The following is a 14,740-nucleotide window of genomic DNA, read 5'->3' as shown; positions in this document are numbered from 1 at the left end:
TAGGAGGTATGTCTGTTGCTGCATAATCCATTACCTGCAACCTAGCAGCTGAAAATGACAGTGAACATTTACTGTCTCACATAGTTTCTCTGGGTCAGGGATCCAGCCTAGCAGGGTGGTTCTGGCTCAGCGCCTCCTAAAGTTGCGCTCAGCATGTCAGCTGGGGCCACATCATCTGAAGGCTCGACTGGGACTGTAGGCCCTGCTTTCAGGTTGCACATGGCTAGCTAGTAAGTCAGGGTTGGCTCTTGGCAACGTCTCATCATAGGGGCTCCTCTGGTATCATCCTCACATGGCTGTTGGCTTTGTGTGGAGGGAATGACCCAAGAGAGGGCAAGACAGAAGCCACTGTGTTTTCTGTGACCTAATCTTGGAAGTGGCACGCACTCCATTGTTTCTGCTATATCCTCATTGAGTGGGAGGGGACTGTGCAGGGGCCAGTGCGAGGGCTCCAGTTTCTCACATCCTTGCAGACACTTGTTATTATCTGGCTTTTTGATGACACACCTTGTGGGTGTGAAATAATACCTTACTGCGGTTTTGGTTTGTGTTTCCCTCATGAAGAATGATGTCAAGCAGCATTTCATGGCCATTTGCCTATCTTCTTTGCCCCTTTTTAAATTGGTCTTTTTTTTTTCCCTTACTGTGTGGTAAGAGTTCTTGACATGCTCTGGTTACAAGTCCCTTATCAGATATTTCATTTGCAAATATTTTCTCTCATTCCGTGGGTAGTCTTTTCACTTCCTGATTTTGTCTTTTGAAACAGGACATTTTTTTTATTTTGACAAAGTCCAGGTGATCTTATTTTTTCTTCTATTGCTTGTACTTTTGGTGTCATATTTCAGAATCTGTTGTCAGATGCAAGGTCATGAAGATTTTTCACCTTTCCTTATTTATTTATTTATTTGTTTATTTGGGAGAGAGCGAGAGTACGCATGCATGTGTGCAAGCTGGGGGAGGGGTAGAGGGAAAGAGAGGATCTCACGCAGACTCCCTGCTGAGCTTGGAGCCTGACGTGGAGCTCGATCTCACAACCCTGAGATCATGAACTGAGCCGACATCAAGAGTTGAATGCTTAACCGACTGAGCCACCCAGGTGCCCCTCACTTGTTTCCTTCTAAGAATTTTGTAGTTGTAATTCTGTGTGTAGGTCTTTGACCCATTTCGAGTTAATTTTTCTATATGGAATGAAATAGGGTCCAGCTTCATTGTCTGGTTTCTCAGCACCATTTCTTGAAAAGATTGTTCTTTTTTTAAATTTTTTTAAAGATTTTATTCATTTGAGAGAGAGCATGAGCAGGGGGGAGGGGCAGAGGGAGAGGGAGAAACTCCTGCTGAGCAAGGAGTCCGACGTGGGACTTGATCCCAGGATCCTGGGATCATGACCTGAGGTGAAGGCAGGTGCTTAACCAACTGAGCCACCCAGGTGCCCCAGAAAGATTATTCTTTTCCCATTGAACGGTCTTGACACCCTTGTCAGAAACCAATCAGGTTTATTTCTGGTTCCGTTGATTGTGTGTGTGCGTGCACGTGCGCGCACTTACCTTTCCTTATGCCTATCTTCATACGGTTATCGGAAAGTGTGCATTCTCTAACTTTGATTTTCTTTTTAAAGATTGTTTTTGCCATCCTGGGTCCCTTGAGTTTCTGTATGAATTTTAGAATCAGCTTGTCATTTTCTATAAAAAAGTCAGCTGGGATTCTGAGAAGAGTGCACATGGATGGCGCGAGCCAAGCTACTCATGCTGTTTGACGATGTCCAAGTATGAGGGACAATCCTGAAAAATCAGGAGACTCCACAGCTGGCTCCTGCTACTTCCTTTCATTTTATTTGTGGCAATCTTTATAATCAATTCTGGGGTTTCATGATAAAATGACTTATGAATTTAGTTATGTCTGTGCAAGCAATCATAACGAAGCTGATTCCAAAAAGGCCAACGATGGGCCAAGAAGTAAAAATACCCAATGTGTCCAATCTGTGAGGGAGCTGTTGGATCCAGGCCCAGTAAAAATTCCTATTGATGAGATTCCTCAGGCACCTCTGAAACATTAGGATTCTAGGAAAGAAAAATCTCATGACATTCCACAGTACAGGAACCTCCCTATGTTGTATACAAAATAGGAGGCCACCTTTGGTATGCCCCTCGAGGCAAGCCCCCGGTGTAGGATAACTTCCTTGCCCCTACTCCTCCCATTCCTTACGCTGGAGTTGATAATGAGGACATAAACAAATGGTATAAGATTAAAGGAAAAAAGGGTGCGGGCATCATCTGACAGCCTCTGGGAAAGGAGTGATCCTCCGTGGTGTCTGTGGAGCAAGGACAAGAGACGGAAAACTATAGAAATGGAATAAGTACTTTGATAAGATAGGGTGCACACATTGTCAGCTGCTTTTGGAGAAAGAATAAACTTTAGATAACCTTTAAGCAAGAGTAAAAGAATGGAAAAACAAGGAAACATTCTAATGAATAAAAAAGGTCCCTCCGAGGCTATCAGGGAGATGCTTACAACCTGATCCTGTGTCCGTGTGTCCTCACTTGCCGACGCCGTCCTTTCCTTCAAGGACCCGTCCCCTGCTGGAGCTGGACTCTGGCACATCGACTCTGTAGATCATTGTGGGCCTGGTGGTTTTCAGTGCCCTTTGTGGATATTAACCCATTTAATCTTCACAGCAGCCCTGTGAGCTGGATCCTACTTATATCCCCGTTCAACAGGTGGTGAACCTGGGCTGGTTAGGGAACTTGCCTGAAAGTCACACAGCTGGCCGGCCAGGGTCCTGAGTCTGTGCTCCTAAGCAGTGTGCTAAGCTGCCTCTCTGCAGTGACTGGTTTTCTTTGGCCAGCCTCCCCGAGGGGTGGGGTGCTCTGGGCCTCTCCTCGGGCTGGCTGGCCCAGTCTCCAGAAGACCCCACAACCGCTCCACACTCTTTGTGTTCCAGGCAGCAGGCAAAGATGGCGTACTCCTCCAAGGACTCCGCCAAGCCGAAAGGGGGCTCGCAGGTGGATGTGAATGAGGAGGCTGAGGTTTTGATTGTCAAGTCCCCCCAGAAGGAGCGGGAGCCGTCTCTGTTCAAGGTGTTATACAAGACCTTTGGACCCTACTTCCTCATGAGCTTCCTATTCAAGGCCCTCCACGACCTGATGATGTTTGCAGGCCCAGAGATCCTAAAGTAAGACCCCTTTCCCTCTCAGCGGGGCAAGTCTTTTGTGTCCTTGACCTTCCGCTGGCAGTACTCCTAACCTCTGCCTTGGGGTCACCCGGTGTGCCCCCCCCCCCCCGCCACTGGGGTTAAAGCCAAGCCTCTCTGTCTTCACGCACTTTGCCTCATGTTTTGCTTTGATACCATCTGAACTCAGGCCACTTGGATTGCAGGTAACAGAAACCAACTTCCCCTGAAGCCAAAGGAGGGAAGAGAGAGGAATGTCTAGGGAAACCCAAGCACAAGAAAGTGAGCCAGACTGCATCAAACTGCAGCCTGGAAACAGAAAGTCACAAAGGAGGTCCCCTCCCTCCTTTCTCTGTTTACCTCTCTCTGTGTCTCTCGGGGGCCACATGCTCCTTCTCTTTGCCTTACTACCTTTGCCTCTCATATTCTCTGGTCACCTCTGGGTGACTGGTGATGAGCCAGAGCAGTCCGTACGAGAGGCCTAAGGCTCAGGCACCCTGATGGGACCCATCACCCCCGTGGGCTTGTTATTCCATGCATAAAATGGAAGGAATAACGCCTGCCTCACCTGGCTCGGAGAGAGTGGAAATGCGGAAATGGAAGGACTTGTTCCCTGTGCGTGTGCGTCAGACTCCCGTCCTTCTGTCCTTGCTCCCTCACAGATTGCTGATCAACTTCGTGAACGATCAGAAGGCCCCGGACTGGCAGGGCTACTTCTACACTGCGCTGCTCTTCGTCAGCGCCTGCCTCCAGACCCTCGTCCTGCACCAGTACTTCCACATCTGCTTCGTCAGCGGCATGAGGATCAAGACGGCCGTCATTGGCGCCGTCTACCGGAAGGTGGGGGGGTCAACCGGAAGGCGGGTGGCGTCTACCGGAAGGCGGTTTGGGTCAACCTGAAGCTGGTGAGGGCTGGGCCTGAACCCCGGGGGCTCACGTTGACATCTCCTGCTGTAGCCTCAGAATCTGTGACTTGGCTAGGTCACCGTGGGGCCACCGTAAGGGTTTCAAGCCCAACTTGTGAAGCAGTAGTGAGAGGGTGACCCACGTGACCGTAACTGGGAAGGATTGACCATCGGGCGTGAGATCTTAGCAAAGCTGACATGTAGTATCTCCCTGACGCCTGTGTCATCCGTGCAGAACGGAGTTTCTTAGGTGGCACTCAGCTTGGGAAAATACGGGTTCACATGGTCACTCTGCTGTTGATAACCCCCGAGCTTGTTCTGATTCTCCATTGGAACTGAGCAGGTGGTCCTTTACCTGGATAGTGGGAGTATTTAGCAGACATTCATGCACATCCAGCTCTACGGGAATTTCTGGATTCCTTCAATTTCTTAGCTTCTGGGGCAGAGACACTGCTTGGGCCGATGGGTTGAGACGAGACTGCCTAGCAGATAGTGAGGACAGTGGGCCAGTTCGTTGGCCCTCAGCCCTGTCTGTAAGTTGGACTCGCCTGGGGAACTTCAGCACTTCCCACTGTGCAGGCTGCACCGCAGACCGACAAAATCAGGATCTCTGAGGGTGGGACCTGGGCAGCTTTATTTCTTAAATTCCCCAGGTAATCGTGTGAAACCGTGTTTGAGAACCAGGGCAATTTCATCCTTCCAGGGGGATGTTTTTGGTTGTCCAAACTGGAGGTGGTGGCATCTAGTGGGTAGAGGCCGGGGATGCTGAAGAGCACCCTGCAAGGCACAGGCCAGTCCCACAAAGACGTATTCAGCTTCAAATGTCAGTAATGCCAAGGTTGAGAAACCCTGACCTTGACCTTCCTGCTTGAGTGTGATCTGCGGACCTGCAGCATCTGCATTATGTGGGAGCATATTAGAAAAGGCATCGTCCCAGGCCCCACACCCCAGTCCTACCACATCTGAAAGACACTGTAACATTTCCCCGGTGATGTGTGTGCACCCTAAAGTGTGTGAAGCCCTGGTTTAGGTGGCCTTGGGGTCCCTTCCATATTGCAGAAGTCAGGATGAGGCTGTGAGGGTCATTGATAAGAGCTGGGGCTTTGTGATGGGACATAGGAGCTGGGAATGCAGATAAGGCAGCAAGGCAGGAGAAAAGAGAGTGGGCTTTCCGCTCTTGAGCTGTCTTCTTCTTCCACATGGGCCTGGAGGGAGGGCTCTTGCCTGCCACACTCACCCGCCACACTTTCTCTCTCCATTGTCCTGCAGGCCTTGGTGATCACCAACTCCGCCAGAAAATCCTCCACCGTCGGGGAGATTGTCAACCTCATGTCCGTGGACGCCCAGAGGTTCATGGACCTGGCCACGTACATTAACATGATCTGGTCAGCTCCTCTGCAAGTCATCCTTGCTCTCTACCTCCTGTGGCTGGTGTGTGTTTGACATCGTTCCCATCTCCAAGAGGGAGGGACCACCTCACATGGGCAGTAGGGGTGAGGGAGTGGGTGTCAGTGATAAGAACCTCTATAATTCACTGGGTTTATTTTTTTTTCTTTTTTCTTTTTTTAAAAGATTTTATTTATTTATTTATTTGACAGAGAGAGAGAGAGGGACACAGTGAGAGAGGGAACACAAGCAGGGGGAGTGGGAGAGGGAGAAGCAGGCTCCCCGCTGAGCAGGGAGCCCGAAGCAGGGCTCGATCCCAGGACCCTGGGATCAAGACCTGAGCTGAAGGCAGACGCTTAACAACTGAGCCACCCAGGCGCCCCTGGGTTTATTTTTTCTTGACATCAATCACATTTTATTTTGTGGTCTGTTGGATAATTCCTGGGTATTTTATCTGTTTCCTTGGTTGTTGGATTTATGCTCTGTTTGCTGGCATGATACTTGTTTGCATTTGTCCTTTTTTTGACAGTGTATATAATTAACAACCTTATAACTTACACAGCGTATTTCTCCCACCTTATCCTCCCAAACACCAACCAGATTCCTTTATTCACTAGTCTCGAACTGTGTTGGTCAAGATTCTCTGAGTTGTAAGGGATAGAAATCCATTTTAAAATAGTCTAATAGGCAGAGTGCCTGGGGACTTAGTTGGTTAAACATCTGCCTTCGGCTCAGGTCCTAATCCCAGGGTCCTGGGATAGAGCGCTGCATCAGGCTCCCTGCTCAGCAGGGAGTCCGCTTCATCCTCTGCCCCTCCCCACTGCTTGTGCTCTCACGTGTGTGCACACGCTTTCTCTATCTGTCAAATAAATAAAATCTAAAAAAAAAGTAGCGTAAACAAGTAAAGGGAATTTTATAGGTATATATAACTGCAGACCACAGGGAATGGTTTCAGGCATGGATGGATCCAGGAGTTCACGCAGTGCTTTAAGGACTCAAGCTCACTCTTTCATCATTTCTTGGCCCTATTTGCCTCTGAGGTGACTTCATTCTCAATGGGATTTCCCTCAGTGGCTTCCATAACCTTTGGGCTTTTATCCTCTTTCCTGAGAGCAGTGTCAGAGAAAAGAGAATATTGCATTCCTCATTTCCTCAGCCAGAGTCCCACGGAGCCCTTTGCTTGACCAGGCACACTCCCAGTCACATCCCTGTACCAATCACTGTGAACCAGGAGGCAGAGTTCTCTGATTGGCCAGCCCAGGTCACATGCCCTCCCACATTGAAAGTGTGGAATTGTGATTGACAGCCCTTCCACATGAGGAAGGGCAGTTCCCAAAGTGAAGAGTTGAGGAGATGCTCATGGCCTAACACGTGACTTATCCTTTGTCACCTCTGAGCTTTTGCCTGTGTCTTTCTTTCTGCCAGGAATTCCTTTCCCTTCTTCTTCGCTAAGGATGAAGTCCTGCCCATCTTTAAAGGCTGTGACAACTGCCACATTCAGATTGCTTTTCCCTCTTGATTAGATGGATTTCTTCCTTTTTTAAATCCCAATAATATAGTATAGGAGCTCCTTTGACATTATCTTCTAGAATAGTATTTTTGCTGCTCAGTATAGCTGCCCTTCCTCTCCTGATTAAGTGTGTTGGTTACTCATGGGCTTAGTTTCTTGATTTTTTGTTTTGTTTTGTTTCAAAGATTTTATGTATTTATTAGAGAGTGAGCGAGCATGAGCCGGGGGAAGGGGCAGAGGGAGAGGGACAAGCGGATTCCCTGGTGAGCACGGAGCCCGATGCGGGACTGGATCCCCGGACCCCGAGATCATGACCCAAACCTAAGTTAAGACGCTTAACTGACTGAACCACCTAGGCCTCCCTTAGTGTCTTGTATTTGCTTTATTTTTCATTTCCCATGAGTGTAGTCCCAGCAGGGCCTGGTACCTAATAGGTACACAGGAAGTTATCCATGAATTTGACTGTAGTTTTTTTTTGTCTGTTTATACAGCAGAAGATGAGTGATTATAAAAATGTTTCTAGAAATGAAACTTAGAAATAAATACCAGAATCTAAATGTATTTTGGGGCCGACATCTTGGGGTATCCACTTCCCCAGAAATTTCAGCCACGGATGAAATATTTTTGGAACACTTCTTTTAGAATCAGCCTCCAGGGTTGATATATGAACCATTAAGAACATTGTTTTGTTTTAGATGAGGGTTGCTGAATGTATTATTGACTTGTGGGGCCAGATAGTTTTTTTGTTGTTGGGGGGCTGTCCTGTGCACTGCAGGACGTTTAGCAGCGTCCCTGGTCTGTTCACACTGATATCAAGAACACAACCCCCTCCCTCCCTCCCCCTGGCCAGTTGTGACCCGGATGTCTCCAGACATTGCCCAGTGACCCCTGGGAGCAGTTCTTCCCTGTTTGGGAACCATTGGTTTGGATAGAAAATAGAATTTCTCTTTGTGACCATCAAAACCACAGTATAGGATGGTGATGGTTTGTGGGCTCAGCGATGAGACTGCCTGGGTTCAAATTGTGCCTCTTCCATTGATTAGGTTTGTGACCGTATCACTTAATGTCACTAAGTCTCACACTAAGTGTGTCCTTATCAGCAAATTGGTGATGGTAATGGTACTTCTCATCATGGGGATGTTGGGGTGAAGGAATGAAACAGTGCAGGTTTAACGTTCATAGAACGGCACATGGTGTGTAAACACACTCAGTATCTTTTAAATACTGTTTGCTTTCAGAGTTCATTCTGAGTGCTTTAAATTGTTGGTAGAAATTTCCTTCATTTTCCAAGGTGGATAAATCGTCTCTGGGTGGAGATACTTCGCAGAAACCATTATAAGCAGTGGCAGCATTTTTGGGGAGACTGGGACTGGTGCCCCTGTGGGTCATGACTTGGAAGAGAGGAAGAGACGAGCACTCCTGGTTTTCCAAATGCTTAAGGGGGAGAAAAAAAAGCACATTATAGTTCCATTCATGTGTATCCGCTGGGTACATGCCCTGAGCCAGTTTCTCAAGGTGTCTCTTTTTAGGTGTCAAAATTAAAAGATGGAGATCTGTATCTCATCTTGGTCTCTTAACCTCTCTCGGGTGGTTTTCTTATCTGCAATTAGGATAATAGAACACGTCTACAACCTCTTATCTACAAATCCCCAAATCCAAAAGCTCTGGAAGTTTTCCTTAACTCACATGGTGCCATAACCTGACCTGACCTGAACTGAGTATTTATGATCTTGATTATCTTCTCAGTGTGAATATTCCTATTTTGGTGCTGAGAAATCAGTACCTTTGATGATGGAGTGCTGTACTAGGGCCCCAGGGAGCATGTAAAGCAGTGTATGGCCACACCTGTGTCAGCAGTCCCGAAGACCACGCCAGGTGGATGAGTTGCTAGGAGGACTCATGGCTCTAATTTATTATAGCAGGAAAAGCAAAGGGTAAAGACACGGGGGGAGGAGTCGGGGAAGCAGGTACAGACTTCGAGAGTCCTCTCCCAGTGGACTCACACAGGATGCACTTAATTCCCTAGCAACAAGTTCTTACAACGTGTGAAATGTTGTTAGCCAGGGAAGCTTGATAGAGACCCAATGCCCTGGGTTTTTATTGGGGGTTGGTCACACAGGTAGCCTCTGCCTGGCACATACCAGACTTCTAGACTCCCAGAAGACAAAGGGGGGGTTCAGCATAAACCATATCATTTATACAAAGAGTTGAGGCCCAATGAACCACTCCTACCAGTTCTGAGAATGGTGGGAGCCCTCCCTAAATCCAAGCTCCCAGATGCCAGCCAAGGGCCAAATTTGTAAGCAGGCCTTCAAACAAGATAAACTGTCAGGCTGGCTGTGTTAACTCTTTTCTATTCAATGCCTTATTACTTTTCTGAAGTTCTTTTAAAAAAAAAAATTTCAGAGAAAGCACGAGAGCAGGGGGAGGGGCAAAGGGGGAGAGAGACCAGCAGACTCCCTGCTGAGTGGGGAGCCCCACACAGGGCTTGATCCTAGGACCCCGAGATCATGACCTGAGCTGAAATCAAGAGTTGGAGGCTCAACTGACTGAGCCACCCAAGCGGCCCACCTTTCTAAAGTTCTAATTTCCGAAACTCACCTGGCCCCTTCGTGTTTTTTTTTTTTTTTTTTTAAAGATTTTATTTATTGATTGGAGAGAGAGAGAGAGAGAGAGAGAGAGAGCCCAAGAGGGGGTAGGGTCAGAGGGAGAAGCAGACTCCCTGCTGAGCAGGGAGCCCGATGCGGGACTCGATCCCGGCACTCCGGGATCATGACCTGAGCCGAAGGCAGTCTCTTAACCAACTGAGCCACCCAGGCGCCCTGCCCCTTCATGTTCTTAAAAGGGTTGTGGGACCCCAAGAGATGCTCACGAATAAATCCGAATATTCTTAACAGCCTGTCACCGTGTAAGGGTGATACAGCTGCCATGAAGGCGATCAGCCAGGTCTGCAGGATCGGCTGGGGTGGCTCAGCCAGAGAAGCCCCCTGTTGAAGGCCTCTGTTCTCTTTCTTCCCTAGAACCTGGGTCCATCCGTCCTGGCCGGGGTGGCTGTGATGATCCTCATGGTTCCCCTCAATGCCGTGATGGCCATGAAGACCAAGACCTACCAGGTAAGGTGTCTGTCTCCTTAGGGCTCCAAGCTGGGCTCTTGTTGAGGCCTTTCCATTTGGGTTTTAGCTAAGTTCTTTCTGCGCAGGCCCCAGAGGTTCTCCGCCCTGCATGCCTGTTGGAATCCCCTGAGGAGCTTTCCTAAATGCTGATACCTGGGCTCCATTTCTGGGATTCTGGTTCACTTCGTCTGGGCATCAGTTTTTAAAGCTTCCTGGGTGAGTCCGATGGACTGCCAAGGTTGAGAGTTCCTGAAATAGCTAGACCTCCTAGGCCAGCGACCAAAATCACATCTGTGAGCCTCTGAGAAATTCCTTATTTCTCACAGAATTCAGTCATTTATGTGTTTCCTGCGCATTTTCGAGAGTTGAGTAAAAATTACACCCTGACTTTTCTCACCTCTTACGTTTTGCTAGGCGTAGCGTTCAACTATTTTCAGAAGTGTTTTGTACTTCTGAAGTTTTTAAATAGCCAAGTAACAGAGCTCATGCCTTCTCCTCATAAAACATGTTCTGTTGATAGAAAAGAGTACAGATTAAAAGGGGATATCCCCTTCCCTATCGTCTCCATGCCAGTGAGCACGCTGAAGCAAACGCTTCTAGAACTTTCCGTGTATTTATAGAGAGATCTGATTTTACAGTTAGGTTTGGTGGACCTACGTGTGTTTCTTCGTGCTGTTACCACCATGTACATTTTTATAGGCATGGGCCCATTTGGCAGCCTGGTCTTATCATTTGACACCATGTCTCAGAGATCTTTCTGTGTAATCTGACTTCATGCTCTTGAACTAGCACCAAATGGTTCATAACGGAGAGGTGCCAGAGTTTATTTCTCTGCTCCCCTGTTGATGGCTATTTATGATGTGCCTGTGGAATTGCAAATGAGAGCACTTAGCCGCACTGAGGATGCAGGAGGGGAGGTGAGTCCCAGGGCGTGGGCCTCTTGGAATGAGGCCTCAGCAGGTACAGGTGGGAGGAGGTTAGGCAAGGAAGGGGCCCTGTCACCTTTCGTCCTCCTGATGCTATGTAGGCTTCCCTGAGTGGCTCGCTTTTGAAACATCATCAGTCTCTGGCTTCGATCTGACGGGACTTAAAAAGCATCCTCATCCGTGACCAGGAATGACCAGAGCCCTCAGTGATAGGGTTCTTGTGAGCATGAGGTAGCTAGATGTGTGTCCAGTGCTTTAGAAAAGTGCTCGGCATCTGGAAAGTGCTGGATGCTGTCTAACGGGCAGTATGGCTCAGTAAAGAAACTAAGAAAACAGAGCGGGGAAGAAAAAAAAACAAAAAAATCCCCAGCATCGTTACCTGTCTTGTGTTTGGATCAGTAGAGTAGGGTCCCTGCCCCCCTTCCCTGGACACCTGCAGGGCTGTTCTTGTTTCTCCTTCTCAAATCTAAATTTAATAGGTATCTCCACATCCCATTTAACGTGATCCAAAGCAGGTTTTTTCTCATGGTAAAAGGGTCTTTGGTGCTCTCAGGGTCAAGGGGAGGAGGGTTCATAGGGATTTCAGGGTTGGCTTTCCCACCCTTTGGAAAGCCCCCCTTTCCGATGGGGATGTTGTGTGCGGGCCTGCTGCCAGGGCTGGAAGTGGGCCCCCCCCCCCCCCCCCCTGTGGTGTTGACTGTTCTTGTCTCTGAAGGTGGCGCACATGAAGAGCAAAGACAATCGGATTAAGCTGATGAACGAGATTCTCAATGGGATCAAAGTGCTCAAGCTTTATGCCTGGGAACTGGCCTTCAAAGACAAGGTGCTGGCCATCAGGCAGGAGGAGCTGAAGGTGCTCAAGAAATCGGCCTACCTGGCAGCTGTGGGAACCTTCACCTGGGTCTGCACACCTTTCCTGGTGAGTGAAGCCACGTTCACCCTGGCCTACCTCATTGGGGGTTTTGGTGTGTTTTCATACCTGAATATGTTCAAAAGGTCACAAGTTCAGCAAGGCCTTCTCCTTTGAAAAATGGCCACCCACCCCCCTCTCCCACTTTATTTTATTCACAGTACTTAGCAGCTTCCAGCCCAGGGATACTCACAAGTAGCCAGTTCCAGGAACTGCTTGTTTATAGGTTCACAATGAGATAGGAAATTTGTTCCAGAAGGTCAAGCAGGTCCCTCTGCTTCCTTCATGGAGAAAGTCTTGGTAAGAAAAACACGCCAGCAGAACTAAACTCTGCTCTTGGTGCCGTAGTTGAGTGACATTACAGTGTCACCTTCTGATCTGTTGCCGACCAGTCACAAGGCAGGGATTTGGCCATTGCCAAACACACTCTGAAATGTATTTTCTGTCTGTCTGTCTCCACTAGAAAGGCATCTCCAGGAAGGCAGGGATTTTGTCTTCTCTGTTCACTGGCATACCCTCAGTGCCTAAAACAGTGCATAGTAGGTGCTCAACAAATACTTGTCATTCGTTGTAAAAAAAAAAAAAAAAAAAAATTGAAACCATATAGAAAGTCATCAAATGAAAAGTATATTGTCTTCCCTTCCGTCTGTCCCTTTCCTCTAAAGTGTTTGAGAAACACTGGTAAAAACCAGAAGTGAGCGAACTTTGTCTCCCAAGGACCAACTAGTGAACATTGTAGACGTTCTGGGCCATACGCTCTGTTTTGCATCTCCTCGTTCCTGCCAGTGTGGCCGTACCTAATACACACGTGAATGGGTGTGGCTCCATTCCTGTAAAAATTTCTCTATAGATACTGAAATTTGAATTTCATATAAGCTTCCTGTGTCATAAAATACTGATTTTTTAAAAAAATACCTACTTACGTAAAAGTATTCTAAGCCTACGGGCCGGACATCACCAGGTGTGGACACCTGGCTTAGAGGTGGGGTGCCTGCTGAACTTGGCTGCCAGCTCACAGAGTGACCTGAGGCCGGTCAGTCCACCTTCCTTCCTCTGGGTTCTCGTGTATGGAACATGGAAGGGTTGGGCCACGGGTGTGTCATATAGGCCCCTGCCTGCCCCCCACTCCCGTGCCTGCACTAGACATCCACAACCTGCCGTGGGGTTCTCTGCCACTGAGTTCTGTTCAAGCCACCCTCCCGGTGACGCCCGTCAGCTGACTGGAGCTGGTACATGAAGTGACATCTTTTAGCAGGTCTGGGACTCTGAGTTCTCTTAGATTCTTTCCGGCTCACATACTCCAGTGTTCGGGGCTAGAAGGTTCCGCCAGCTCGTTCTCTGAGAACACTCTGGTCTCCCCAACTTTCCCCAGATCTCTGATGGCTTTCTTTGATTTTTAGAAGTAAAAAGTATCAGAAGACTGGATGGTAGTTATGTAGAGTGTTCATTTGATTATTTTCCTCTAAACTGTTAAATAGTCTCAGTGTGTTTAGAACTGTTAACTCTTCTCCTTTGTATGTGTGATACATTTTATTTTAAAAATAATGATGCATTCCCATGGTAAAACTAGTTAAAGCTATACCAAAGGGTCTAGGATGGGGTTTTTCTACCTTGGCACTTTTGCCATTTGGGACCCAATAATTCTTTATTTCTTTGTTGGCGGGGTTGCTGTCCTGTGCATTGTAGGGTGTTCAGCAGACTCTCTGGACTCAACCCAACAGAGGCCAAGTGGCACCTCTCCCCCGCCCCCCACGCCTCCCCAGTTGGGACAATCAGAAGTGTCTCCAGACATTACCAGGTGTCCCTCCAGTTGAGAACCGCAGGTCTGTCTTCGTCCTCAGACTTTTGTCACCTAGCTTCTCTCTCTCTACCCGTTTCTTCGTATTTCCAGGGAAAGCCTGCACATTCAGCAGCATAACAGTGACTATCCATCATCAGTGTAACTAAACTTACGTATCTGTTTTTACTTTGACGCACATGATGGCAAGTCATACAGAAGTTGGAAGCATTTTGGAATTGCATTTTTTTTTAATAGGAAGAGCTCTGCAGCCAGAGGGAGAAAGTGACAGGGTTTAATACTTGGGTTGTATTACACTTGGAGTGGGGGGACCTTTTCCCATAACCCCTGGCTCTGCACATTGGGTCCTCTGACTGAGTGTCCAGTTTCTAGCTTGTCACCTGAATGTGCTGGCCCTTCAGTTAACATCTCCTGCCCCAGTCTCCATTAGGAGGCCGTGGCAAGAGATGCTTAAGAGCGTGACAGGCTTTTCTTGACCTTGAATTTGCCACTCAGTATGGGGGGAGGGGAGGGCAGGGTCAACGGGCTTCCAGAGATGGAGTTTGTTAAGCTGTTTGGCATGAAACAGATGAGCCTGGGTGTCACTTGGGGACCTTGGCCCTGGCCGAGACACCGAAGCCTCTGACTACATTAGGATAAAATATGTAGCCTTTGATTCCCTTGAAAGGTGTTTGCATGTTCTTTCCACTGGCGAATTCCTGCGCTTCAAGGATGATGAGGTGTTTACCCACCGGTAGGTGTGATGGAAGACAGGCCTGGGGAGGTCAGACAAGAGTGGGGATGCCATTTTGGTGGGATTGATGGGATTGTTTTTCTGAAATACAGAGCCTGGCATCTATCATGTACACTTAATGCACTTTCCTAAAATAGTATCCCCAGGCAGCCGTCAATATTTAGCATTTTGAGTCTTGGAAGATTTGCGAGCTTTTCGTCTTCTACTTACCCTTATTGCCCTTTGTTAGGATAATTATTCCATATGGTAAATACCCATTGTGTACTTCTCTGCTGATCAGATCATATGTGGAC

At 48.0% G+C, this 14,740-nt stretch overlaps 1 protein-coding gene across 4 annotated transcripts in view; it reads left to right on the top strand.

Annotated features, from left to right (window-relative positions):
• The window catches only part of ABCC1 (ATP binding cassette subfamily C member 1 (ABCC1 blood group)), a 129,584-nt gene that overhangs the window by 64,683 nt on the left and 50,161 nt on the right, over positions 1–14,740 (top strand). For all 4 annotated transcript variants that reach the window (XM_025855509.2, XM_073899457.1, XM_025855508.2 and 1 more), the window contains exons 8-12: positions 2,939–3,169; positions 3,829–4,006; positions 5,341–5,502; positions 9,988–10,080; positions 11,722–11,925. In XM_025855509.2, coding sequence (XP_025711294.1) covers positions 2,939–3,169; positions 3,829–4,006; positions 5,341–5,502; positions 9,988–10,080; positions 11,722–11,925 — 868 coding nt within the window. The remainder of the gene's footprint in view (positions 1–2,938; positions 3,170–3,828; positions 4,007–5,340; positions 5,503–9,987; positions 10,081–11,721; positions 11,926–14,740) is intronic.

This window comes from Callorhinus ursinus, unplaced genomic scaffold (assembly GCF_003265705.2).
Source record: "Callorhinus ursinus isolate GAN/ISIS: 27379988/994484 unplaced genomic scaffold, GSC_fseal_2.0 scaffold13, whole genome shotgun sequence".
Taxonomy (NCBI): domain Eukaryota; kingdom Metazoa; phylum Chordata; class Mammalia; order Carnivora; family Otariidae; genus Callorhinus; species Callorhinus ursinus.
The sequence above is the reverse complement of the archived record's forward strand: the minus strand, read 5'-3'. Positions and strand labels throughout refer to the sequence as shown.